At 41.9% G+C, this 27,972-nt stretch overlaps 1 protein-coding gene across 2 annotated transcripts; it reads left to right on the top strand.

The window, feature by feature from the left end:
• The first annotated feature begins 248 nt into the window (after positions 1-248).
• Derl1 (derlin 1) lies at positions 249-27,972 on the top strand. Of its 2 annotated transcripts, XM_029565871.1 has the most exons (9): positions 249-579; positions 11,596-11,707; positions 17,217-17,281; positions 18,251-18,277; positions 18,917-19,012; positions 19,760-19,812; positions 22,703-22,813; positions 24,753-24,831; positions 26,594-27,972. In XM_029565871.1, exons 1-9 carry the CDS (start codon positions 427-429, stop codon positions 26,651-26,653), a joined length of 756 nt encoding a protein of 251 aa, XP_029421731.1. In that variant the 5' UTR covers positions 249-426; the 3' UTR covers positions 26,654-27,972. The 2 variants fall into 2 exon arrangements, with proteins under 2 accessions (XP_029421731.1, XP_008836212.1); XM_008837990.2 differs by lacking the exon at positions 24,753-24,831 and having other exon boundaries at positions 251-579.

The raw sequence follows: 27,972 nt of genomic DNA, 5'->3' as shown, positions 1-27,972 counted from the left end.
TAAATACTCTCCAGGAGGACACACTCGGGTAACAGCTTCAGCGAGAACTAAGTGAAGGGCACGTGGCCTCACCATTGGCCTCAGCACTTGCCGTTGCTCCTGACAACCACTGTTTCCCACCAGTCCTGTCGTCGCCCCGCCCGTCCCACTCGGCCACGCCCCCACGACCCCCAGTCTTGTTCGACAGTTAAAGGGGCACTTGCCCTTTAAGCAGCGAAGAACTTCCGGTCACGTGGCCCGCGGCCGCCGGAAGGGGAAGTTTGTCTTGTGAGCGCTGCCTTGCTAGTCCGAATTCGGTGGCGCCACGTCCGCCGGTCTCCGCCTCCTGCATCGCGGCTGCGGCGGCTTCCGCCTGTATTTCCCCTGGCCCGGTGCGGGGTGGGCACGGCGGACGCGCGGTGCTGCGCCAGCCACTGACGGGCGACGATGTCGGACATCGGGGACTGGTTCAGGAGCATCCCGGCCATCACGCGCTACTGGTTCGCCGCTACTGTCGCGGTCCCCTTGATCGGCAAGCTCGGTCTCATCAGCCCGGCCTACTTCTTCCTCTGGCCTGAAGCTTTTCTCTACCGCTTCCAGGTACTGGCAGGCGTCGGGCCGTGGAGACTACAGAACCCAGGTGTCCCCGCGGTCGCGGCCAGGGGTGGTGGGATTTGTAGTGCGTGGGGCTCCAGAGGTTTACGGCGGGTATCATTGGGTTTTGAGGGATCCAAGGGTCTGGTGCTTAGGGCCTGGATAACTAGAGATTTAGTTTGGTTTGTTGGGAAGGGACTCACTTCACCTGTCTAGCAAGATTGGGCTTCCCGCCCTCCGCACTCAGCTAAGGAGCCAGTGAGAAGGTAAGTCTGTAATAGTTGTCATTCTTTTAGCAGATTGGGTCCACCTGCAGTCGTGCCCTCCGCCCTCCTAATCCCCCATGTGGGTGCTGTGGTGCCAGCTTAATCAGTGACGTCTACTTGATCGACTTCTGGCTGAATTATTTGCATGATGACAGATTTGTTCTCAGCCCTGTAGAAGAGGTTTAAGGTCAGAGTTACAAAGAATGAGATAATTTTATCTGTTTTCCCCAAGCTCTTCCGCAGTACCTAACATACAGTAATTGAACATATCAGCGAATGAGTAAACTACTTCTGAAACTGAAGATCTAGTTATTTTCTTAAGCATAAAGGAAAACAGTCTAGAGTATCATTCTTGGCTAGTGAATGTTAATTTTCTGGAGGTTATCCTTATTGGATTCTGTGATATAAAACTTGGATTAGTGGCAAGATTAGGTATGGATTCCAGCACATTACCTGGCCTTCTCATCCTTCTCCTCACTGGGTGTTATTTTTTAGACTTCTTTGCTAGTTTCTCATTTTTCCTGACTAAATGTTGGGACTGTATCCTACCCATCAGTTGTAGGATTTCTGTAGACTTTCCCTATTCTCATGGGAACCAGATCTTTACCACTCAGGACTTTAAACACATGCATGGGAGACTGTCAAATACACAGGCTTCTTCAATACAGATCTGTCTCCTGCTTTCCAAATTTATATATCAATCAGACTGGTGGAAATCACCATTTGGGTGACCAATAGACATCTCATAGTGCAAACCAAATTTATTTTCCCTCTTTGTCTTAGAAGTAAATGGCAACTCCATTACTACAGGAGTTTAAGCTAATAGAGTCAGCCTTGAGTTCTTGTTTTGTTTTCAATTTTGCTGTCTAGTGCTGGGAGTTGTACCCAGGGCATAACAGCACATGCTAGACAAGTGCTGTGCCACCGAGCTAGCCCCCTGACTTCTTTTTCTCACCTCAGAATCTGTCAGAAGAGTCTAATGATTCTACTTCAAATGTGCATCCAGAATACAGTCTCTTCTCTTTCTCCAGTGTAAGCCATTATCATGCCAACCTTACTCTTTTCAATCTTCTCTGGACAGTGGGAGTGGTCCTTTTAAGACATAAATCATGGCCTTTCAGTCTGCCCAGAATCCTCCAGTGTCTGCACAGTTGGATGAATAGAATCCATGCCAGGGCTTGCTCTTGCAGCTCCTAACTAGACCTCAGGATTTTTGCACATGCTATTTCTTTGAGAAAGGTAATCATGGCTCACTCATTTGCCTCTGTCTATCCTTCAGGTCTCTGTCCAAATGCCATTTTACTAATACGGTTTTCTTTGATTGTTTTACATAAGATAGTACCCCTCCTTCATTCTACTTCCCTTATCTTTACTATTTTTCCTACTACATGCCATCTGTTGGCATTTGTTAGTCTGCTTCCCACCATAGAGCAATATTTCACGGGAGCCAGATCTTTACCACTGTCTTTGTTAGCTAGATTAGTGGGGGCACTTAGCATCTGCTTATATGGTTGAGTTCATGGAAATAGTTGGATACTTGCTATGTCCTGGGCACTGGGGATACAATAGTGAATGAGACAGAAGAGGTTCCTCTCCCATGAAAAACACAGAGGGCGGTGCATGTTACAGAGAGTGAGTTAAGGGATTTGATATTTGGTAAGGTGTTCCAGAAAGAAAAGGCTCGAAGGACAATTGGATGTCCTTGATTAGATCTGGCTTTGGACTCAACCTTCCAGAAAGAAGGAATGTGAAAGTCTTAGGGGTGAAACTGGGAAGAGAAAGACTGAGTGGCTAGTGGGACAGCTGGAGTAGTGAGGTCTGGTGCATGAGGAGAGGGTTGGGCCATGGGGGACAGCAGGAAAACAAAGGTGGAAAGGTAGGTTAGGGCTGGATCACAGAGGGCCTTGAAGTTCACAGTAACAGGCTTAAATTTTATTTTTTTTCAGTGCAAAGGATTGAACCCAGAGTGTTGCACATGCTAGGCAAATACTCTACCATTGAACTTGTATTTCGAAAACAGTATTGAAGCATGGGAGCCCTTGAACAAAGGAATGAACGATTCTCTTGCTACTCTGTGGAGTGGACTTTATGTGTAAGGAAGTGCCGGGTAATGGGATCAGAGAGAGATGCAGGTAGGAGGCAAGAAAGATGGTGGTTTGGATCAGGGTTGCTGTGGCTAGATTTGGCAGTTTGTGTGGAACAAGATTGCTACTAAGTGGATATGAAGGTTGAGAGAGAGAACTCCTGAATACCACTGTTTTCACTGGAGGGACTGAGGGGATGGTACAGGCTTTTACTGATACTGGGAATGTGTAGGATGGCTCAGATTTGGTTATGCTTTGGCCAGTGTTAAGTCTTGAGATGCTTTTTAGGCATCGTAGTGGAGACATCCTGCAGCAGTTGGATTAAGAACGTGATTTTAAGCCAGGCGCCCGCCTTTAATCCTAGCACTTGGGAGGCAGAGGCAGGTGGATCACAGTGAGTGGAGGCCAGCCTGTTTTATATAGTAAGTTCTACCTCGACTGAGGCTAGAGGGAGACCCTGTCTCAAGAAAATAAACAAACAACCCCCGCCCAAAAAAACCAAAACAGAAGAACATGATTCTAGAGCACAACTAGAATTATGTAGTTCTCTGTTACTTGCTTTAGTAGCATGTGTTGGCAGAATGTGCTTGTGCACCTTGTACTTGGTGGCATGTTGGGTAATGGGTGTGCATGGGGAGCAGTGGCTGTAAATCATTTTATGAGATGGTCAGAACTGACTCTTTGACCCTTCTTGCAAAATCTTGCTCATTTGTGTAGTCAGATTGGTAAATTAAGTGACATAAAAAGCCTTTCTTCTAGCTCCAGGTGTGTAATGTTAAAAGCAGGAAACTAGAGAAATCATTCAGGCCATGTTTCCTGTGCTGTCCCATCTTTCTTGCATTGTTTCTTCCAGGCTTGTTTCCTCTAGACTGGAAGAAGCTAGCCGCTGTCTGGGGACGAGCCAGTGTGCTGACTGTCCAGGCAGTAGTTTTGGCTTGTCTCTTCTTGTTTCTCTGATTCTCTTGCTCCTTCTGGACAAGTTTAGCCCTCAAGACCCACCTGGAGGAACTCATTTGCAAATGGTGTAGTCACGGAAACACTGTTTCTAAGGGGCTGAGTCTAGATTTCGAGTGGGGCTTTCAGTTTCTTCCACACGAGGAGACTCCTGTCTCAGAAGCTCCATCTGTATCAGTTTAAAGAACTTGGGGGATAATTGATTTGGAATTTTGCATTCACACTCGGGAGTGACAGAAGTTTTTTTCCTCCCTATCTGTAGGTTTCTTCTGTTGAATTTGATGGTTTAAGACTGTAAAGTTTAAAGTGTCTTATTTCTAACTTGGTTAGGTCAGAACATTGTGACTGTGCTAGTAGAGACATGGTTGTCCATAGTTTCTCCTGTCAGTTCAGTGTCTTCATATTGGTCCCTGAGAAGTTACAAGAGAGGTGGTGAATTGCTACGGCCTCCTGTGGATGCACTCTATTCTTTCTTTTCCTTTCCCTTGTTTTAAACTAAATAATCTCATGACCATATATCAGTATGGTGCTTTTCTGTATGTTACCTCAATCCAGTTTCCACAGTCGTCTTGATATAAGTGTTGGCCCATTTTATAGACCACTACAGTCTGTTTCAGCAAGTTGAAGATAGTTCTAAGTTGTCTCAACTCCTGTGCATAATATTTACCCCCTAAAAGGTGGTGTTTAGCAAAGTGTTTTGAAAGGTGATTTTTTTTTTTTAAATTAGTTATTGCAAGTTATTTTTCCTTTTCTGCTAGAGCAGGGGGACCATAATCTTTAAGTAGGCGAGTCATGTGGGGCAGAAAGACTATAGGATTTCAAATAGTTGGGTCATGGTGTCAAGTCTTGACCTAGACATCTACTTAACTACTTGTGTGCCTTTAGACAAGTTATTTAGCTGTCTGGGCTGTCAATAGCTTTATCTAAAAGTAGAAGTAATGAGATTCTGATGTTTTTAAGTGAATTAGAAATATAAATAATGGTTTTTTAAAAAAATTCCCATAGGGGGCTGGAGAGATGACTCAGTGATTAAGAGCACTGGATATTCTTGCAGAGGATCGGATTGACAGCACCCACATGGTGGCTAACAACCATCTGTAACCCTAATTCCATGGGTTCTGACCTCTGTGGGCATTGCATGGCATGGGTGCACTTACACACATTCAGGCAATGTACTCATACGCACAAAAAAAAAAAAAAAATCCCTGTAAAAGGCGGGGTGTGGTGGAGCACACCTTTAAGCCCAGTACTTGGGAAGCAGAGGCAGATGGATCTCTGTGAGAACAAGACAAGCCTTATCTACCTAGAAAGTTCCCCGCAAGCTAGGGCTACAGGGTGACCCTCACTCATGAAACAAAACAAAACAAAAACCCAAATAAATCCCTGGGCATGGTGGTTTGCACCTGTCATCTCAGCACTGGTGAAGAAGAGGCCAGGCTGGGCTACATAGAATGTTCTAGGCCGGGTGTGGTGGAGAGGCAGGCGGATCTCTGTAAGTTCGAGGCCAGCCTGGTCTGGTCTACGTTGTTGGGGCTGCAGGGAAACCCTGTCTCAAAAAGACAAAAAAAAAGAAAAGAAAGGAAAAAAGAAAGTAAGTTCTAGGTCAGCTTTGCTACAGAGTGAGACCGTATTCCAAGAAAGCAAAAACAACCAAAAAGGCCCCCAGGACTGGGAATGTGATTCAGTAGGAAGACTGTTTGCCTAGCATACATGAAGCCTTGGTTCAGTTCCCCAGCACCACATCAAACCAGCTGTGGTGGCATATATCTGTAAGCCCAGCAGCTGAGAGAGAGAGGCATAAGGATCAGGAATTCAGGGTTATCCCTGGCTGTATAGGAGGTTGGAGGCCAGCCTGTCTAGGGGATGGGGTGGGGGGAAGAATAAGAATAAAGTTCCCTCTACTAGTAATGGGAAGATAAGAACTCTCAATTTCTCTAATTTGTGTCCAGGAATAAGAAAGGGCAGCAGCCACATCTGTGATGCACACTGGTGCTTAACGTTTGTCAAGCTTTGCTTGTATTGCCACATTTAAACCAATGACTGCAGCCGTAGGATTTGATTTAAGAGCATTTGTGGTGTAGTTCACATATAACTGGAAGGAGAGGGAATTTGGACTGTAGGTTGAGCATGGAGTAGCAGCAAGGCATGCTAACACCAGCTTTCGGCACACAGGCACTGCCATTGTCTCTACTGCTTGGTGACCCTTGTAGATTTATGCTTGTACCTATGTGTGTACAAGTGTGGGTGCACATATGTGCAAGTGTGTAAGAGCCAAAGATCAACCTTGGGTGTGGTTCCTCAGGAGCTGTCCATTTTGTTTTTTGAGACAGGGGCTCTCACTAGGACCTGAGGCTCACTGATTACATTACAGTGTTGGCCTGGGGTTCCCAAGTATCTGTCTCCATCTCCCCAGTGCTAGGATTACAAGTGCGAGCCGCCATGCCTGGATTGCCTTTTCCATCTTGCCATGAGTTCTGGATGCTTACTGACAATGTCCTCAGGTTGTGCGGAAGTACTTTTCTTATGTAACTGCCTTTCTCTGAACATCTTCCCCACACAGATTTCCTTAGCTTCAATCCAAAGTAAACAAAAAGAATCCTTTTCTTTTTCAGACAAAACAAAAATAATCCTTTTTGTTTCAGACAAATCTTTGCTTTTCTTGAAAACCCACTTTGATTCTGGATGGCATCTATAATTATCTCAGTAACAGGTTATTTGGGACATTTTAGTTAAGAAATGGCTATAACCTGTTCTCTGATAAGTTATTGGATGAATAACTACAAATAATAGGTCTTTTTGAGGGGTTTATGTGCCCGTGTACATGTTGGCTAATGTTACTGTTAAATGAGGAACTCTGGGTAGATTACCTAAACTCTTTAAGTAGGGCCTGGTTTTCCTTTTGAAAACTAAAAACAAACCCTGCATTTATAGCTGGGCATGGTGGCACACACCTGTCATCCTAGCACTTGGGAGGCTGAGATGGGGGCATGACCACAAGTTCAAGGCCAGCCTGGATTGCACTGTGAGTACCAGGCCAGGGAGGGCTACCAAATAACACCCTGTTGCAAACAAACAAACAACAAAAAAAGTAAACAAAATCACAAACCAAACCAAAAGGACCCCCCCCCCCAAGAAAACCCCACTGCATTTATTAAGGGCCTGCTTCTGTCTATAGGTCCTAGATTCCTTGTGCTACACTTGACTGCTCCTTTGAGTTTCCAGAGTTGAAAATGTGTCTCTACTCATGGCCCTGCAGAGAAAAACGTTTTCTTTATCCTGTTTACATGTTAGAGTAAAGAAGGGGCTGTTGGGATTTCAGAAATATGCACTGTACTCTTCTGAACAGATTCAGTGCCTAGTGAGTTCAAATTATAATTTTAAAGTAATACAAAAATAATATTAGTCTCTTAGATCAATGAAAGCAAGTATAACTCAAGGTTAAGCTTAATGAACAGGGAAGAGAAGTGAGATATTTTGACAGACACTGATTTCTAAAGAACAGGTGTGCACGGTGGCTAAAAATAGTGTTGTGTCATCAGCGTTAGAGAAAATGTAGTCAGGAAAAAAACCTTGAGATTTCTTTTTTAAAATCAGGCTTTGAGTTGCTCTCGGGAATATGGGAGTATTTGAAATGTGAATTTTTAAAAACCAGGTCAGTGGGTGTCTATGGAAAGGTTGTAATAGTAGCACACTCTGGTAGATACCGTACATTTTTAGAAAAGTTCCTTTTAAATCTGCTTTCTTAATTTCAGCCTTTTGCAAGCCCTCTGTGAGAAAAATGAAGGCAGGAGTCCCAGTACAAATTTACTGGCTAGGTGAAGAAAGCCATTTCAGAGGTGCTGGGCGCTTGCTCCTGGTTATACTCCCTGTGCTTTTCTCAGGGGGTGAGAAGCAGGGAGAAGGAATTTATAGGGTTAGTCTCAGTTCATTTTCAGATCATACAAAGATAATAGTGTTGAAAATCTTCACTAATTGTAATTGTAATAATGAAGTCACTTTTGAGGCATTGTATTACAAATTCTGTAGTCCTACTTGGACAGAATTCTAGCTCCATCAGGTACTAGCTATTACCTAACCTTTTATTATGTTTCCTCATCTATAAAACCCATCTCCTCAATTACTGCATGTAAATAAACTGAGTAGCACACTCATTTTTTTTTTTTAAAACATTAGTGAAGTTCTGAGGACGTGTACAAGTCAATTGGTTATAAATTTGTCCAGCATGCTCAAGGTCCTGGCTTTCATCCTCAGCACTCCTAAACAAAACAAAAAAAACAATGAAAACTTGACCCAAGCAGGGTAGTAGTAATGTATGATCTCCCTTTACACTCTGAAACTGAGGCTGAGGGGTGGTAACTTGTCAGTGGAAACTTAAACTCAGGGCTTCACAGGTCCTCTGCAGTGTCCTTTTCGTTAGACAGTACTGCTTCTATGAGTTGTGAATAAATCTGGGTGAATCTTAACCTGTTTTGTTTTACAGGTTTAAATATTTTTTTATTTTATGTGTACAAGTGTGTTACCTGCATTTATGTAAGTGCACCTGTCAGAAGAGGGCATTGGATCCCCTGAAACTGGAATTATGGACAATTGTTAGCCACCATGTGTGGCTGGGAACCGAATTCAGGTTCTCTGTAAGAGCAGCCAGCCCTCTTAACCACTGAGCCATTTCTCCAGCCCTGTTTTATTGGTTTAATCCTGGGTTCTTGGAACGTCCTCTTTTGATATGTCCAGGGTCTTTTCCTCCACAGAGAATCAAGCTCTGAAGGTTGTATGTCTACACATGGAGAATGTGGCTTGGAAGCTCTGAAGCTCTGAAGCTGGAGGGTCTGTTGCTGATGTCTTCCATTCCCGCATACCTGCGTTGTTAGTGGCACTTTGTATTTATTGTGCTCTTGTAGTTCTTTGGGGCTTTGTGCCGAGAGTATACTTTCCTCCCTTGTGCCAGCTTTTGTTCCTTTTCCCCATGATTGATGTAAGCCATGACGTTCATACTTGGCACATGATAATGGGTCATAACACACATAGCTTTTAAGTCAAAGACCAGGATCATCAGTGTTGTTTCCTAAAGTCTAAGAGGCTATCACTTTACTCTTTGTTATTGCTTGGGAGGTATTAGCCAGTGAATTGGATGAGAATGAAATAAGATACAGGATTTTATTTGCAGATAGGGTTATATGCTTAGGAAGGACAAGAGACTCAATTTTCTTTTTTAAAGTTATTATTTATTTATAAAGATTTTATTTTTAAAAAATTATGTATACATTGGGAGGGGCTTGAACCCAAGGAGTCCAGAAAAGGGCACCAGATCAATTGGAGCTGGAGTTAGAGGTGGTTTTGTGCTACCATGTGGGTGCTGGGAACTGAACCCATGTCCTTTGTAAGAGCTGCAAGTACTCTTAACCACTGAGCTCTCTCTCCAGCTCTGAGGCTCAGCTTCCAAATGTCACATGCACCATTATTGGTTGAGTTTAAAAGGAGAAAGAGAAAGATCTGTTCAAAACTATGAAAGTTATAAAAAGTTATGTTAGTATCACATTGATATATAATAAAAATATTGGGTTTGATTTACTTAGAATAATAAAATATTGAGACTAGCTAGGAAAAGTAAATGTGAAATAAAGGGGGCAAAGAGGTTATTTAAGTACTTTATCAGATATTAAAATGTATTAAGCCAGAAATTAAAATAATTTGGTATAGGCTTCAGTCCTAAATTATCTAATCTAAAAGACCTTAAAGTAAAGGGGATATTCAGTGAAAGTAGCTTTCATGTATTTGGAGAAAATGTGGTTGCTTTGTGAGTGGAGACCAGAAAACAGAGTGACCATCTAGAAAAATAACTTGGATCTCTTTCTCATTTCTGAGGTGGTCTGTAAGTGCTACAGTAGAAGTGAACATTTCTGTTCATGGAGAAAGCTTCAGAAAAGGTTTTGTGAGCATGATAGTGATGGATGGTTGTTATGTTGTAAAATACAGCAAGAAAAAAAAATACCGTAAAAGCATGTCTAATGACAGAGTGGGAAACACTTGCAACATTTCTATAATATATAAAGAAATGCAAATCTATTCAGGAAATGGATAAAGCCTATGCTAAAGTTTTTAAAATATGAAAAGATGCTCAGCTTTTCTCAAAACAAATAAAAATTAATTTTTAGATTAGTGAATGTAAAATATCTTCCATGGTATGTGTAGAGAAAGATGGCACTCAGCTACATTTTAGGAGGAAGTATAAATTAACATTTCTGTAGACATTTGGCAACACCTACCAAAATAAGTACATATGTCTGTTGATCTAACAGATTGATTCACAGGCATTTATTCTGTATCTCTCTCAGAGAGAGAGAGTGTGTGTGTGTGTGTGTGTGTGTGTGTGTGTGTGTGTGTGTGTAGGATATACAAGAATATTCATTGTGACATCATAACAGTTTGAATGAAGTTTGGAAAGCCACATGAAGAAATACCATGAAACCAATAAAATATTTTGTCAAGGGAATTGAAGATATAAAACTGCTTTGTAGAGTAGGGTGAAGCCAGGCTTGGTGGCACACACCTTTAATCCCAGCACTTGGGAAGCAGAGGCAGGTGGATCTCTGCAAGATCAAGGCCAGCCTCGTTTACATAGTGAGTTCCAGGCCAGCTGGGGCTATAGGGAGACCCTATCTCAAAAAGGCCAAATAAATAAATAAAATAAAAATTTAAAAGTAGGGTAAAGAAGGGTGAATAATGGTAAAATGATCTAGAAAATGGGCTGTGCATGGTGGTGTACTCTTGGAACCTCAGCACTCAGTGGTATGGAGACTGAGACAGAATGTGAGTTCTGGGAAAGCCTGGGCTATGAGACCTTGTCTCAGGAGCAAAAACAAAACAATAAAAACTGATGTCGGCAGGTCTAATCCAGTAACTTGAGGTTGAGGCAGGATTGAAAGTTCAAGGATTCTTTGGGCTACAGAGTGAGTAAAAGGCCAGCCTGGGCAATGTAGTGAGACCCTTTGTCAAAATAATAAAGTAAAAAGAGGGCTGGAGCTGAATCCCATTGCTAGAGCACTTGCCTGACATGTGGGAGGCCCTGAGTTCAGTCCCCCCAAGAATCTAATTAGTTGTTGCTGGATTGGAAGATTGTCAGGAACCCCCTTCTTCATATTTATTCTTCTGTGTTTTTTTTTGTTTTTGTTTTTGTTTTTTTTTTTCCGAGGGGGTTATGTTTTGAGCCATGTGACCATATGACCTATTTAATAGCACATTTTTGTTTTTTGAGACAAGAGTCTCACTATGCAGCCCTAACTGGCCTGGAACTTTCTATGTAGACCAGGCTGGCCTGGAACTCAAAGGTTCACCAGCCTCTTCCTCCTGAGTGCTGGGATTAAAGGTGCGTGCCACAACACCCTGCTTCACTTCTAGGATTTGAGTGTGACACAGGCCTAGCTGTGTGCTTCATCTTAGGAAAGACCATACATTTTATATTAGTTTTGTTTTCAACTTGTTTAGAAATATTTGTTACTTATTTATGGTGTCCTTTGAGTCCGTTGATCTATAAATTGATGTTATTTAAGTTGGTAAGAACCTTTCCTTTGTTTTCCTGAATTGCATTTATGGTGTCGCTTTGGTAACTCTTGTTGAAAAGAATGCTTGGCAAAGGTTGATTTTTGTTTAGTTCAAAAAAAAAAAAAAAAATCCCGGCCTACTTCTTCCTCTGGCCTGAAGCTTTTCTCTACCGCTTCCAGGTATGGAGGCCACTCACTGCCACCTTTTATTTCCCCGTGGGTCCAGGAACTGGATTTCTTTATTTGGTCAATTTATATTTCTTATATCAGTATTCTACACGACTTGAAGCAGGTAAGTTATCCATCATTGTTTTATGTTCTAACTTATTAATTGGTATGTTTACTTCCTTGGATTTTGAGAGCCATTAACATAAAGAAATGCATAATGATAGTTCTTGCTTGCTGACTGGGCCAAGACTATTAGTCACTTAGATTGTTTGATTTTTAATTCCATTACGAGAGGTAAAGTAGCAGCAGTATTCCATTCCATTTCATAGACAGAACAAATGGCAGACCACAATGTTATATGCCTTCCCCATTACCTTATAGTGCCTGGGCTGTATTCTCATACCCATGCCTGTCACAGAGCAGTTCTGTCTTTTAATCCTAAATTGGCTTAGAGTGTATATCTCTCAGACTGAGGTTGTAAAGCACTAGTTTATGTAATTCAAAGCCTAAACTTACTCTGTGATTAAAATGCTCAACTTGGGGCAGAAGAGATGACTTAATGAGTAAAGTGCTTTCTGTGCACCATGAAGACCTGAGTTCAGATACTTAGCAGCCATGTTAAAGCAGCTGGGTGTGGCAGTGTACACCTGTAATCCCAGTATTGGGAGACTGAGAAAGGAGGATCCTAGGGGCTCACTGTTCACCCAATCTAGCCAATTGATGGGCTCCAGGTTCAGTGGGAGGCTTTCTCTTAAAAAATAAGGTGGACAAGGCTGGAGAGATGGTTCAGAGGCTAAGAATACTGGCTGCTCTTGCAGAGGACCTGGATTCAGTTTCGAGCAGGCATCTGACAACTGCCTGCAATTCCAGGTCTAGGGGACCTGATGCCTTCTTCTGGCCTCTGTGGGCTTTGCATACACATGCTGTACTTAACATACATTTAGGCTAAATAAATGAATAAATAAGATGGAGGAAGACACTGATGTTGACCTCTGACCTCTACTTGCACCCACATGCACCCACATGTACCCACATGTACATGCACATACACATACATATAGGTGTATACACACATACATCACATGCATACACACAAAACCTCACTCAACCTTATATAGTCGTATTTATTGCGTAAGAAGGTAACATCAGATATAATTACTTGGTTGATATGAATAAGTAATAAGGTATTTTCTTAAAAGTATCTTGTTGAATTACTTATTTCCTACAGTGCCTTATGTGCTATTTGAATTGCTTATACTAAGAAGCAGTCAACTGATACTCTGTGTCAAATACAAGTATGCTTTTGTTACTCTTAAATGATTTTGCAAAGGTTGGCTGATTTCAGAGATTGTGTAAACCTACTGGTTCTTCCTTAGCTCAGGCTAGAGGATTCTGAACACCCTTAAGTCTTAAGTCTGCCTGTGCATTTGAACATTTGGAGTCAGTTTCATAGCTGCAGGGATATAGTGGGATGGATATTCAGTGCCAAATACAACTTCTTAACCTGATGTTGCTATGGTGTGTTCTTGTTTTTGTTTCTTTTTAAAGAAATCTTTGTATTAATACAAAGCATAAGGTAGAATCCTAGACCATTCTTTGCAGAAGAACAAGCTATTTGGAGCTGTCAGGTAGCTAAGCAGGTAAAGGTACTTGCTGCCAAGCTTAACAACCTGAGTTCAATCCCTGGGGCCCACATGGTAGAAGGAGAGAAACAACTGCCCCCCCCCATACAAAATAAATAAATAAATGTTTTTGTTTTTGTTTTTGTTTTTAAAAAAAAAAAAGAAAAAAGAAGAGATTCAAGGAAGTAGTCAAGTAACTTGGCCAAGGAAATGGACAACTGACACTAAGCCTCTGCCTGCCACCTCTGGCCCTCCTCTAGTCTCCCAGACCCCACAGTTTTTCCACTTCCCTTGTTCAGTTCCTGGCAGTGGTGTCAGGTCGTTGACATTCCACTCTTCTGGCATAACTAAGTAGATAATTAAGTTGGAGTGATTCTTACTTTCAGTATCAGTATAGTCAATCTAGATGAAGTATGGACATTCCATGATCGGGTAGTAAAACTTTGACTATGGAATGAAAAAAGTCAATGACCCTTTTTCCTTTTATTGAGAAAAATTCATCTAACATAAAATTAATTATTTTTATTTTATGTGTTTGAGTGTATTGCCTGCACATATGTGAGTGCACCTGTGTCATGCAATGCCATGAAGAGGTCAGAAGAGGGCTTCAGATTCCCCCGGAACTGAAGTTAAGGACGGTTTGTAGTCGCCATGTGGGTGCTGGGACTCGAACCTGGGTCCCCTGCAAGAGCAGTCAGTGCTCTTAACTGCTGAGCCATCTCTCCAGCCCCCATTTTAACTGTTTTAAAGTATACAATTCAGTTGTTTTTAGTGTTCGTAATGTTACATAACCATCACAACAGTTTAATTTCAAAATATTTTCATCACTCCCCCTCTAATAAATTCAAAGCAGTTGCTCCCCCCCCCCCCCCCCCCGCGCGTGTGGTTCTGGCCACCACTAATCTGCTTTCTGTGTGTATTGCTTTCACATGGCCTTTTGAGACTAGCTTTTGTCTTTTGTCACTTAGTTTACTGTTGCCAACATTCACTCATGCTGTGTGTCAGTGTGAACCTCTGTTTGACTCTAACCCACCCCTAATAGTTATAGCAAGTCTTATTTTATCTGTATCCATGCCTCTCCCCCGATTACTAGAGGCAAAATGTCAGGTATGATATTATTTCATTCATAAATACTTCAGTATCCTTAAGGAATCACTCTAATAGTATTTTTGAGTTAAATCTGAATTGTGATAGTTCATGACCACCTTTTATAAAACTTTTATTATCTCTTGTTTACTTAAGTTCTTGAATCCATTTACTCTATTAATTTGGTCAGGTAATACAATCCAATTTGTAATACAGTTCTGCACATTGAAGACAATCTATGGGGTTATTAGGTGATTGGTCTCTTACTGCTTCCTTTTATTATTAGAAGATGCTCTCCTCTCCAGTCACAGAGCATATTGAAGGGCTCAAGCTGAGAGGCATTTTAAAAACAGCTTTATTGAGATAGATGGTTGTTCTCTGTATCTGTGGGTTCTGCATTCTTAGTCAACCAACTGCACGTTGAAAATACTGAATGTGTACTTTGTATAGTTTTTTTTTGTCATTATTTCCTAAACACAGATATTTATGTAGAATTGCATTGAATGAGGTATCGTAAGTAACCTAAAGATGTTTTAAAGTATATGGGAGTATGTATAGGTTCTGTGCAAACACTATACCATTTTCTATAAGGAGTGTGAGCATTTCATTTTTAGTATGCAGGGGAGTTCCGAGATCCAGTGTTCCATGGACACCAAGGGAGAATAGTAGTTCATTCCATATACCTCCCTCACTTCAATTTAAAGGGCACAGTTCAGTTGTTAGTAGGCATATAGACTGTACAATTGTTATCATAATTTATAGCATTACCTCACTCCTAAAAGAAAATGTGTACCTATAATTGGTCACTGCCTGTTTCTTCAACTCTCTCTCCCGCAAACCATAGGAAGCCTCCAGTTTCCTTTATGCCTCTTTAGGTTTGCCTGTACTAGTAATTAGTGAACAGGATCATACTGTAGATGGCCTTTATGAATGGCTTCTTTCACTTAGCATAATGTTTCAAGGTTCTTCTGTATAGCACAGGGGAGTATTTCATTCCTCTTTATTGTCAAATAGATCCCATTATGTAGATAATGCCACCGTCTGTTCGTGCATTAAGTTGATGGGCACTTGACTTCACTACATTTTTTGGCTATTACAGCTAATGCTGTTGTGACCATTACTGTTGAGAGGACGCTTTAAGATTATTGTATTTAACCCTGTTATTTCACAGATAGAAAAACAGTTGTCCAGCACAGTGGCCATGTGTCTTAGAGTTTGCAGAGCTATTTGAGATCATACACCTGGGAATGGAACCCAGGTTTACTGATTCTTCATAGTCATTCCACTCCACAGCCTCAGGTTAATGTGCTACTTGCATATTTTCCTCCTGGCTAAATTGTTAAGTACATAGCAGTGTTGGCTTAAGAGGTTTCTGATTTGAACTGGAAGACTGCAATTTGAGACCAGTTAATTGTAAATTCCTAGTTGCTAGCATGCCGAAGAAGACAGCACTGTAGTTTATGTGATTACAGTATCTTAAGTACTCAATCTAAAGAATCCTTAGAAATCACAGAGCCAAAACCACACAAAAGAAGTGCAGTTATCACTCAGTTCAGAAGTTTTGTTGGACTCTCAGCTCTGATTCATCACAGTGATCCTCTAGCATTAAGTATCCTTAACACTGACTGGTGTGCCTTTGAGGTGACAAGGAAAAAGGAGAGGAGGAGAGACTTGCTGGAAACCTCTCTTCACTTATTTTTTCATCTTCTGTTTTAAGATAGGGACTTGCTCTATGTATAGCCCAGGCTGGCCTTGAACTTTGATCCTCCTGCTACAGTTTCCCTAGTGCTGGGATTACATACATCACAGACCGATCCTTCTGTTTGCTTTCTCTTTCAGAGCCATTCATCCTTTCTTTCTGATGGTTGTTTAGAGGTTTTTAAGAATTGACTACCTGTGTCCTGTAACTGGTAGAGTGTGTGCATGGAGAGGAGGTGGGAGAGTGAAGTAGCTGTTGAGCTAGAGTGACTTTATAGTCATTTCTATTTCTTCTCTCTGCTTTGCTTAAATTCTTCTGACTGAAGGTGTTAGGAGTTGTCCTCAGAATAGAGAACTTGGCTATTTTGGTTTTTCTGCCTAGTAATAAATAGCTGTGTCAATGGTGCAGTGACAGGAGCTGTACACTAGTTGTTAGGCTCTACCTACTTCAGGCAGGCCATGGGACTTTATTTTCTCCCCTGTAAATGAGAGATCAGAGGTCTTTCTATTGTACCTCACAGATGCAGTATAAGGAGAGTCAGTCTGTGGAAGGACTGGCCATTCATTTGTACAGCCTTCTTCACATCATTTTCCCTTGCCCTAAAATGTGAGATCCTGGAATCCAGAGACTGGAACTGTGCAGAATCTCGGCCCAGGGCTGGACACATGACTGTGCATGTGTCTAGTAGTAATAGGAACAATAGCAACTGTTAATATCCTTAGCAATAGTAGGCTCCTGCATAGTCACACTGTAGAAAACACAGTGGGAGCCAAAATGAACAAGGCTCCTTTCTAACAAGCTTTGATCTAGAAGTAAGAGACAGAAACTAACCAAGTACCAAAAGTGCCCATTAGGTTATGATAGGCCCACGAAGGAAAGAGCAGCAGGCCAGGAGGGAATTGAAGGGCTGCACTAGTGTTTGGGATGAGGCTCTGTGACTATGGAATTCACTGTCCTCTTTTAGATCTGTTTTAGCTCATGGCAGCTGGAGCATGTAGCTTTCTGGAAGTCAGTTAAGAGAGCATAACTAACCTTACTCAGGTACCGTTGGTTCAGGGTTTTATTGCCATGATATAGATGTTTGTAAAATTCACTTTTCTTAAAAGGTGATTTAAAATATTTTCGTTTGGGTTTCTTATACAGTTTTTTTGGAAGTGTTTTTCTTCTTAGATGTTGCTTTCTTCCACAGTTCTGAATCCTGACATGTGGCTTGTTTTCGTTTCCAGGAGCTTTTGATGGGAGGCCAGCAGACTATTTATTCATGCTTCTCTTCAACTGGATTTGCATCGTGGTATCCTTCAGTGCTAATTTGGACCAGAATGAGCCCCCTCCCTGTTTGGGGAAATAGTATTATATTAAAAAAAAATCAAGTCATCATTTTTACACCTTTTTAAAACTACAGTTAATAATTAAGAATAATTGAGATTTTTGTTTTTTAAAGGTTAGAATAAACCCTATAGGCTTTAAGTGATGCTTCATCTCATTGTGGCCTCTGGGATTTTTCCACGCTTGGTTGAGTCTCATTGCTGTTCTCTTTTCTTGTTCCCAGTCCTCTGTCCGCATGGGTGACAGCTTGTTGACTGACACACAGAGAGATTCCATGCTATGAGACAGCCTTTGACATCTGTGTGCTGCTTCTCAGAAAATTAATTTACAACCAGCAATATTTTCTGATTTCATTGTTCTCCATCTTTTGGGATCCTGAATAAAAATTCAGTCCCTCTGTAAGGTACCCCACAGTTAATTTCTCTGCTATCAGTTAGTGTTGTCACCTCCTGCCAACCGTGGGCTTTTAGAGATGGTGAGAACAGCAGAAGAAACTTGATGGCACGCATGTGTGCGTGTTTGTGTGTGTGTGTGTGTGTGTGTGTATGTGTGTGTGTGTGAGTGATGGACTTCATTCATGCTGTAAATCCCTGAGCATGAGCAGAGTCATTATTTGTTTCAGATGCATAGATATCTCCATCCTCTACCAGTAAGAGAGATGCTAACAGTGGCAGGGCACTGAAAGTGGATACCAGGTGACCAAGTCTTGCTGAAGTTGTTTATTTCTGTCTCCTGGTTGTACAGGCTAATGGAATATTAATGATGAGTTGTCAGAACCTTTGTGTTTTTCCAACACCTTAAGTAATCTGAATGATAGAAAGGTATTTCCTTTGGAGCAGTGGAATGAAATTCCACCGGGCTTGGGCGATAACCAGACCAACCTTGATAGCTATAGAAAACTTTTAATATATGATCTTTAACTGTACAAATTAAGATTACTGGCTTAGCAATGGATATGCAGGTAAGTATCCCTTTAAACTGTTTGCCCTTTATGTTCTGATTTAGAATTAAAAGCCTTTGACAGAGATGCGATCATGTTGTCTGTGTGGTTAATTATCTGGTTGGGTTTTTGTTTATTTGTTTACTTGTTTTTTGAGTCAGGGTCTCTATGTAGCCCCAGCTAGCCTAGAACTCACTTTGTAGACCCAGCAATTATCTGGTGTTTTGAACTTACAGTAGGGTAACAGCTGTTATTTTGAAGGTTCTGTTAGCTAAACCGTTGAGGTTCTTGTAGAAGCTATTGAAATCAGTGCTATGCCTGCTCATTTCTGGCGTATGCTTAAGCATCGAAAGTAATTGGTTGTGTAGTATTTTCTAGATTGTGAGGATATATATTTGAAAATTGAGATTATATGGTTAAGTAAAACCTGTTTTTGCAAATAACAGCTTGAACTGTCATTTCTGAATCTATCTAAAAATAACATAATTGTATTTGTAAGGGAATTTTGTAGCACTCATTATATAGGATCAATTTGTGATTCTAATCATTTGAGTTTCCTTTTCAGTTGTTTGGAGGGCAGGGTAAGAAGCACAGTCAGTTGCTGCTGAGCCTCTTTAAGTTCTGCTGGAGCCTAGGTTTTTATGTTGCTTTCTTTTGCAGCTGCTGATGATTCCTCTGATCATGTCAGTACTTTATGTCTGGGCCCAGCTGAACAGAGACCTGATTGTATCATTTTGGTTTGGAACACGATTTAAGGTACTGTAGTGAAGCAAAACTTAATTTGCCTTTGTAGTACTCCTCTTTGAGCCCAGATGTGTACTTTCCGACACTTCCAGAAGAGGTCACTGCAGAGCAGTATAGCATAGGCAAGCCCCCTGCTCCCCGCTTTAGTTCAGCTCTTAGGTATCCCAGTGTTCCTTGCTGGCCATTGTTACTTCTCTAGTCCTCTGAGCATCAGCACGGTTTTGTAGAACTCACCTCACACAGCTGTAAGCTCTTTATATGTAGCCTTCTTTTTACTAGTTTGTGAAGTTCCTTGAAACCTTCAGCCTTTACAGTGAGGTTTTGAGTTTGGTATAGGTCTTAGATGTCAGATTCATCTAGAATGCTGATGTCTTGTTGGGAGAGTATTAGTTCAAGATGTCAATGTGTAATATTAGATAAAAATAGAAGTTAGTTAATTTTAAGAGTTGGCTGGTTGGAGTTTTAGACTGAGTCTGTTTGGGGCTGTTTTTGCTGTCATCCATAAGACACTTGCCTACTTTCTGCTTCTTTTAATACTAAGTAGTGTTGCATTTGAACTATGGAAAGGGACTCTGCCCTTACAGTTACAAGTGTATAACAAGTGAGTATGGTTTTAGATAGGAAGTTTTGAGTGGTAGGAGTGCTGCTCAGTTGATCTTTATTTAAGGCCCTGTTAGCATGGCCTTTCCCATTCTCAGTCCCTCAGTGCCATGTCATCGTCAGGTGTGGCTCTTCACATTTGTGTGTACTCTTTCCTAGGCCTGTTATTTACCTTGGGTTATACTTGGATTCAACTATATCATTGGAGGCTCGTAAGTGATACTAGATTTATTTATCTGGAAACTAATCCTTGGAAAATTTTTACTAATCTTTATCTTCTTTCTAATCTTAAAGTTCTAAAGAATCTTAAAACTGATGTGTTAGAACCTTGGGGAATAGTTATGTTTTGATGTAATTGGTTAGATTGCAGGACTTTCAGCACCTTTGAAATAAGTGGCTATAATTTTGTTAAATCATTAGCTACATTATGCTTCTACATGTATTTGTTTGAATAAATATGTCTTTTTGGGTTCAATATCCAGTTTGAGGAAATAGAGACTTAATTTGTGTCTGAGACCTAATTTGTCTTCCTATTAAGAGCTTATCCATGGGGCTAGCGGGATTGCCCAGCAGTTAAGGACACTGACTGCTCTTGCAGAGGACCTGGGTTTGATTCCCAGCACCCAGATGGTGGCTAACAATCATCCATAACTCTAGTTCCAGGGGATCTGATACCCTCTTTAACCTCTGTTGGGCATTGCATGACACAGGTGCACTTACATACATGCAAACAATACACTCATACACATAAACATAATAAATATTCAAAAAGACCTTATCCATAAGATCATTGCATCCTTATTTTTAAAAAATTTTTATTGTTTTTATTTTATGTATATGAATGTATTGCCTGCATATGGGTACACCTATGTCATGCAGTGCCTGTGGAGGTCAGAAGAGGGAGTCCAAATCCTCTGGAACTGGAGTTACAGGTGGTTGTTAGCCACCATGTGGGTATTGGGATTTGAACCTGGGTCTTCTGCAAGAACAACTAGCGCTCTTAACAACTGGGCCATCTCTGCAGCCTTTTTTTTTTTTTTGGTTTTTTAGAAACAGGGTTTCCCTGTAGCCCCAGCTCACTATGTAGACCAGGCTGGCCTTGAACTCACAGAGCTCCGCCTGCCTCTGCCTCCCAAGTGCTGGGACTACAGGCATGTGCCACCACGCCTGGCTACATTCTTATTTTTAAGGCACTTCTAGAATGCCTTGCTTGCAAACAGCCCACTGTCATATTTTTGACATGGTTTGATGGTAAAAGTTTTGACCAAGCAGGGTCAAATTTCTACTTTCTTGGTCTGGAGTTAGACTGTAGATGTAGGAAAATGTTTCATGTTTTCAATTTGAGTTTAAAGAGACCATCAAGATGGAGCTGTTCTTGGGCTGGAGATATGGCTCAGTGGTTAAGAGCATGTACTGTTGCAGAGGAACAGAGTTCGGTTCCCAGACCCATGTCAAGAAGTTCACAAGTGCTTGTAACTCCAGCACCGGGGATCTGATGCCTCCATGGGCACTTGTAATTTGCACACACACACACACACACACGCACACACACACACACACGCACACACACACACGCACACACACACACACACACTCTCTAAAAAAAATCTTTAAAAACAATTAATTTAGTTTTATTTTATGTGTGTTAGTGTTTTGTCTGTATGGATGTAAGTGCTCCACATGTGTGCAATGCCCATTGCCTTAGTTTGTCTCTCCATTGTTGTGACAAAATAATCTGACAACTACCAACTTGGGGAGGAAAGGGTTTATTTGTCTTACATCTCCCAGGTCACAGTTCATCAGGGAGCCCCAGGTAGGAACTCAGGGTAGGAATCTGGAGGCAGGAGCTGGAGCATATGCCATGGAGGAACACTGTTTACTGGCTTGCTCCCCTGGTTCCTGCTCAGCTTGCTTTCTTATGCAACACAGGCCTACCTGCCCAGGGGTGGCACTACCCACAGTGGGGTGGGCCCTCCCACATCAGTCAATAATCAAGATGTCCCTCAGACATGGCCACAGGCCAGTCCAATAGAGGCAATTCCCCAATTGAGGCTCCCTCAACCCTGGTGTGTCAAGTTGACACTAAAGCTATCCAGCACACCCATGGAGGCCAGAAGAGGGCATCAGATTCCCTGGAACTGGAGTTATGGACGGTTGGTAGCTGTCATGTTGGTGCTAGGAACTGAACCTAGGTCCTCTACAAGAGCAGCCAGTGTACTGAGCCATCTCTGCAGCCCCTTAAAAATATCTTAAAGAATTGAGAAACTTAAAAATAAAAGATAGTTCTAACAACTCCCATTTCTTAATTACCAGATATTTTCAAGAATTTAATAGATTTTAGTAGTACTAGTTACTCATTTGTCCAACGTATTGCTCTGTGTTGTCCTGAGTCCTCCTTTGTATTTATAAGAAGTGAGTGAATTAAGCAAAGAGACTGTTAGCACGTACTGTATTTTGAGCTTGGTAAAAGCTGCTTTCCTAGCCAAAGGATGACATGTAATAGCAACAGTGGATCTTGAGGTGACCGTAAAATTCTTGAGGAGGCTATATAAGCCCTGAGAAACCTGAAGACAGTCTGCATTGATTTTAGGATGTAGGGCAAAGGCCAGCTGTTCTACGTGATCTCTGTGTCTCACCCTCAAGGATATAAGAGGCAGGAATGGGAGCGCAGTCCTCTGTTGTACATCTTTCCCTCACTCCCATGCTTCTCTTCTGGTAGCCGACATACTCACCTGTTTTACAAATGCTGTTCATGACAGAAAGAACTTGGAAACAAATGTGCTTCACCTTCCCCAACTCCTGAGGCAGGCAGGAGCAAAAATTATATTTTGAGGATGGGCTGGTGGCTTGGAAAAGATGTCAGAGGGTCTGCTGGCCTGGAAGAGCTGTGGGCCTTATTAGTTCATCAGGCCTGATTTCCCTCTCCCTCAGAATACATTTGTCACTCACATTGTAAAAGGGCCCATTGTAGAGCTGTCACTGACTGCCAGGGGCTGTAATGGACCACAGTGAAGGGTCTCTTTCCCATGCTGTTAGTTACAACTTGGTGCACCTCACTTTGTGTTTGAATGTCTTTGTACTGATTTGACTCTCTCTTTGCAGGGTGATCAATGAGCTAATTGGAAATCTTGTTGGACATCTTTATTTTTTCCTAATGTTCAGATACCCCATGGACTTGGGTGGAAGGAATTTTCTATCCACACCTCAGTTTTTGTAAGTGTTTTCTTCCCTTTGTTGACATTTATGCTGTCCTGTGGTTTCAGGTATCCTGATAGGGTTTCATGAGAAGGCAGTTTACCTTTAAGGGAGAAATGTGAGCCAATAAAGTTCTTCCTCTGGTCACAGTCAGAGGAAGCCAGGGATTGAAGCCACAGCTCAGTCTCCTTCCTGGATCCTTTTAGCTAGGCACCACTGGCTAGGTGCAGCTATCACAAAAAGGGGATCAGTGGTGTACTTGATGTCACTGTAGAGTGCCAAGCAGGGCTGGGGACAGACATCATAGGGGAATACACTGCTTTTTTTTCCCCCTGGGAACATCAGTTTTACCCTTGATGTTGGCTGAGAAAGAAGTAAGTTTGCTCATTGTTTGTAATTTTAAAATTTGAATTTTATTTTTTTGTTTGTTGTTTTTGGAGACAGGGTCTTGCTTATCGCTCAGGTTAGCCTCAGATTCTCTAACCTCCTGCCTCAGTTTCCCAGGTGCTAGGATTATAGGTATGCCACCACCATGTCTGACTTGAACTTACTTATATTAAATATTACAAAATAGAAATTTTGTGGACTGTTTAAAGTTAAAATGAGAGACTTGAGATTCGTGTAGTAGTCCCAGCTCTGTGGCAGTAGGTGCTTGGTCTTCGTGTTTGTAGTTGACTAAGATAAAGAGGCCAAGGCAACAGCTTTTTGGTTGTGAATGCCATTCCTTTGTATGCTACTTTTGATACTGGTGAAGTTGCTCTAACCTTTGGTTTGTAAGACTTAGTTGAGAGGCTGCCCCTGTCTCATAGGACTGGATGAAGCAAGACACATTGTTGGCAGCTCAGTGGTGGGTTCTTAACAAAAGCCATGTTCCTAATGTGGGGGATTGAGAAGAGACGTTCCCACACTTGAGTGTGTGCATGACATGGCCGTTCTGTCAATGAAGCACGGGCTGTTAAAGACGGATCAGTTAAATCACCATTGGGGGTCATAGCCTGCCTGACAATCACCTAATCTTGTGTCAGGGATATGAAGCAGTTACTTGGTGTTTAAGAGCTTAAAAAAAAACAAAAACAAAAACAAAAAACCCAAAAGACCCCAGCCCATTTTAATGCTCATTTTAATGGTAGGCAGTTCTGTCTTTTTTTAAGGGGTTGGTAAAGACAATTAACCCTTGAGTAGTTCCCTCCCCCATCCCTGTACAGGTTAGGGGTGTGTTTGTGGAAGACTTTTTAATTGTGAACTGTAATTTTTTTCTTTAAGAGAATTAAAAGAAATTTGTTTCTCTTCTGAGCCTTGGGTTGCCTAAAGGGCTAAAAAACCCAAATGACCAATCTGTTTGCTAATTATCAAAAGACACAATAACAGCAGGTTTGGATTTCTGATCTAGGTTTATCACGCAGGTTGGCAGATGCGTCAGCTTAAAAAAGCTTGTACTTTGGGGGGCAGCCAACAGTTATTTTACCTTAAATGGCTATTTTCTGACTTCACAGCTTACAGATATTTCTGAATTTTGGACAAAAAAGTGTGGACGATTCTAGTGGCAAAATCAGGAGCACCCTGGAGCTGCCTTCTACTTGAGGCTTTTCTGTTGGACGAAGCCCTGCTGCTAAATTTTGCATAAAGATCGATGACAAAATGTAGCTCCTTGCAAAAGCAGTAACTGCTTTGAAATTACCATAAATTTTTGTTGATTATGTATAATTGGGTGTCTTTTTATTCTAATTACTGGCATTTAGTTCCACTCTCCGCTTAAGCAACGGAGCTGGCTTCTGTATTGTCTTGAGTACATAGTAGAGCAAGACAGCCTAGTGCTTTTTCCAAGTCCTGTTTTAGTCTGTGCTTTGGAGGAATATTATTGTACAGAATGTCATGGATACTGACAATTTGGTGTCTGAAAATGGCACTTTGATTTAATGTTAAAACTATCTTGTTTTATTTTTTATCTTTTTTTTAGTGACAGAGTTTTGCTATGCAGCTCCTGCTGGCAGGATTTGTCATCCTCTGCCTCAGCCTCCCAAGTCCTGGGATTGCAGGTGTGCATCACCATGTCTGGATGTATATTTATTTAAAATAGAAGAGTTGAGTTGTAAACTTTAAATGATCTGTATTCTGAATTCAATTTAAAAAGTAGCTTTATTTTTTCCATCCATACACAGTTAATTTTCTGTTTTAAAAAAATTCTTTTTTGCGGGGAAAGATCTGCTTTTTGGAAAAGAGCATGAAGGTATTAAGAGTGATGAAATGGATGCCAGCTGCTAAGTGCTGTCCTGCCCCTGCCGAAGCTGTGGAACATAGAGATGCGTGCGTGTGCTAGCTCAGAGCCAGGGCGCCTGGCTTTGAATCCTGACAAGCCTTTCTAAAGAAATTCACTCAATTTTGCTCGGTTTTCTTGTTTATATAATAAGGGTGATAGCCTGGCACCGTGGCACATACCTGTAATCTCAGCTACTCGGCAGGCTGAGGCTGGAGGTTCTTGAGTTCAAAGTGCACCTGGGCAATTTAGTGGGACCCTGTCTCAAGATAAAATTTATAGAAGGGGGCTGTGGGTATAGCTCAGTGGTAAAGTGCTTGCCTAGTACTCCTGAGGTTCTGAATTGAACCTTCATAGCACCCAAAAGGAAGAAAAAAACAAACCCCCAAGCAAAAACGGGGTAATTGCAGTCCCTGCCTCATAGGGCTACCTGCCTGGTGTCAACTAAATGCTCCTTGAACAGTGAAGGCTCATCGTAGCTGCTTCAGTATAAGGTGGTGCTGTCAAGTGCCTGTGTGAGAAGTCCCTTGTTGTGACATAGTCTGGGTGCCAAGAGGTGTTTAAATTGGGGTATCAGTTTGTGTTCTCTGCCTTCAAGCAAAATTTTAAACTTTAGGATTCAGCAAATGAAATAGGTTCAAATCTGTCATCAGTATACTAATAAGACAGGTGGGGAAGAGAAATGTTGGAATGTCATTGAGAGCAAAGACTTGGGCTGATGTTTTCTTTGCTGTCCTCTGATGCCTGATTTATTCATTGGTAAGGTGAGATATTATATAATCTTTTGGGACCTCAGCTTCACCACCGTCTGATATGGGAAGGATGTAATTGGAAGGCAGGAGATGAGCAAACTAGAATATCCACCTAGAGCTTTAAGCCGGGTGTGGTGGCTTACACCTTTAATACCAGCACTCCTGGGAGGCAGAGGTAGACAGATCTCTGTGAGTTCAAGGCTAGCCTGGCCTACATAGTGAGTTCTAGGCCAGAGGGGGCTACAGGGAGACCCCTAAAAAAAAAAAAAAAGTTACAAAACCACCTAGAGCTTTAAGACAGAAAGCCTTCTGGCCCTGGCTCTTCAGTGGACTCAGTTGAGAGCTTGTAGAAATGCTCTGCAGGGCTCAGCACACTACCCGTGGTTTGTCCTCTGAAAGTGAATTCATTTTGAATTCTCTGATCCAGTCTGACCCATGCGCTGACAACCAAGAAGCCATCGGTGGTTCTTTCTGCATGTTGGGCTTGGTGTAATCTTTTTCGTTTCCATATTGCTCTGCATGAATTACTTTTATAATCAGTGAAAAAAAATGTTGAGCGTAGATTTAACTGAAAGCTTGCTAAAGTTAAAAAACACGAAAAGCAGGTGCCATCTGTGGTCAGGGCATTGCGCTGAGTGCTGAAAGGAAAGTTAAATAAGGCGTTGTTTCTGTCCTTCACTATGACAGATGCCCTGGGAACACCCAGGAGAGAGAGAGATGTGCTGAGTGGTTGGGGAGGGTGTGGAAAAGTAACTTTGTTCTTTCTACCTTTGTTTCTTCCCTTTACTCCAGGTATCGCTGGCTACCCAGCAGGAGAGGCGGGGTGTCAGGGTTCGGTGTGCCCCCTGCTAGCATGAGACGAGCTGCTGATCAGAACGGTGGAGGCGGGAGACACAACTGGGGTCAGGGCTTCCGACTTGGAGACCAGTGAGGAGTGACCAGGCCTGCCCACCAGCCATTCTGCTCAGACGACGTGTCCTCCCAGTGCTGGGTGTGCTGATGGCCAAGTTCTTGCTGTCGCTCTTGGACCTGACCCACACTGAATGTAGTCTTTCAGTACAAAGACAGCATATTTTAAACCTTGAAGGAAAATACAAGTGTTCCTCCTCAAGTTTCATGATTCCCATTCAAGTCCTTTCCACTATGAAGAACAAATTATCAGCCATGCAGATTTCAAAATTGACTCCTTTTCTGATGTCTTCTTCTCCTCCCTTTCCATCTAAATAATGAGCTGAGCAAGTGGGTTGGCTAACCAAATCCTGTCAAGAGGATTCTTTCCTTTCTCACACATATGCCCCACCCACTCTTCTTCCAGCCCGCAAAGTTGCAACTTGAAGGGTTGTGCACAGAATGGTTTTGCCTTTAAGAAACTCTTATTTATTGACTTTTGCCAAAGCTTGGTCATAAAGAACTTGTTCACACAGTTGTTTCCCCTTTATTGGCAGAACTGTAGCAATGGGGGAGAAGACTGAAGCAGTGGATGAAGAGTGTTGGGGATGTGTCAGCCTGGCAGCAGCTACAGCCATTCACCGCCTCTTCAGATATTTTTATATGAAAAGCACTACTGAAGTCAGTGGGCGCCTAGACTGGTGTTAATGAGGTTTAGTAGTTGTTGCTAGGAGGTTTTTTTCCTAAGCCAAGTGATGAAAACCGTAGTGGAGTTGCTTCTAACACAGGATGGGGTTAAGTGTGAGCCTTCTGTGCTTCCTCTGGGGTGTGCTGACTCTGTGTACTCAGCGCAGTTGTGCTGTGTTGTGCTGTGTAAGGAGGACCCAAATCACATTGGCCAAGACAAGCCTTGAGGCCTGAACTCTGTTTCATTCTCTTTCTGGATATGTGTCCTTGAATTGGTGGAGGGGAGAGTTTTTTATTTCTTTTTTGGTCCCTTACCTTTTCTGGTCAAGTGTTTCAGTTAATTGTGGGGAAGTCCAGCTCTTTTGATATATGTAATCAGTTTTTAAGGCTAATATAAGCACATCTGAGTGAGTCACACATAATTTGGGGTTCTGATTACTTTAAAGTCATTTGTGTCTGAAGGTCTTTATTATTTTGGGTGATGCATGTATATACTTTGTGAATCATACGAACTTTAATGCCCACAACTTCTTTTCGTAGGTGGGCTTTTGCCAGCAGAGCTTGGCTTGTCACTAAATAAAGTTTTCTGAAGGCTA

Source organism: Nannospalax galili, unplaced genomic scaffold (genome assembly GCF_000622305.1).
Source record: "Nannospalax galili isolate Female #2095 unplaced genomic scaffold, S.galili_v1.0 scaffold17, whole genome shotgun sequence".
In the NCBI taxonomy this organism is placed as follows: Eukaryota; Metazoa; Chordata; class Mammalia; order Rodentia; family Spalacidae; genus Nannospalax; species Nannospalax galili.
Note: the sequence above shows the minus strand (reverse complement) of the source record. Positions and strands in the feature narration are given on the sequence as shown.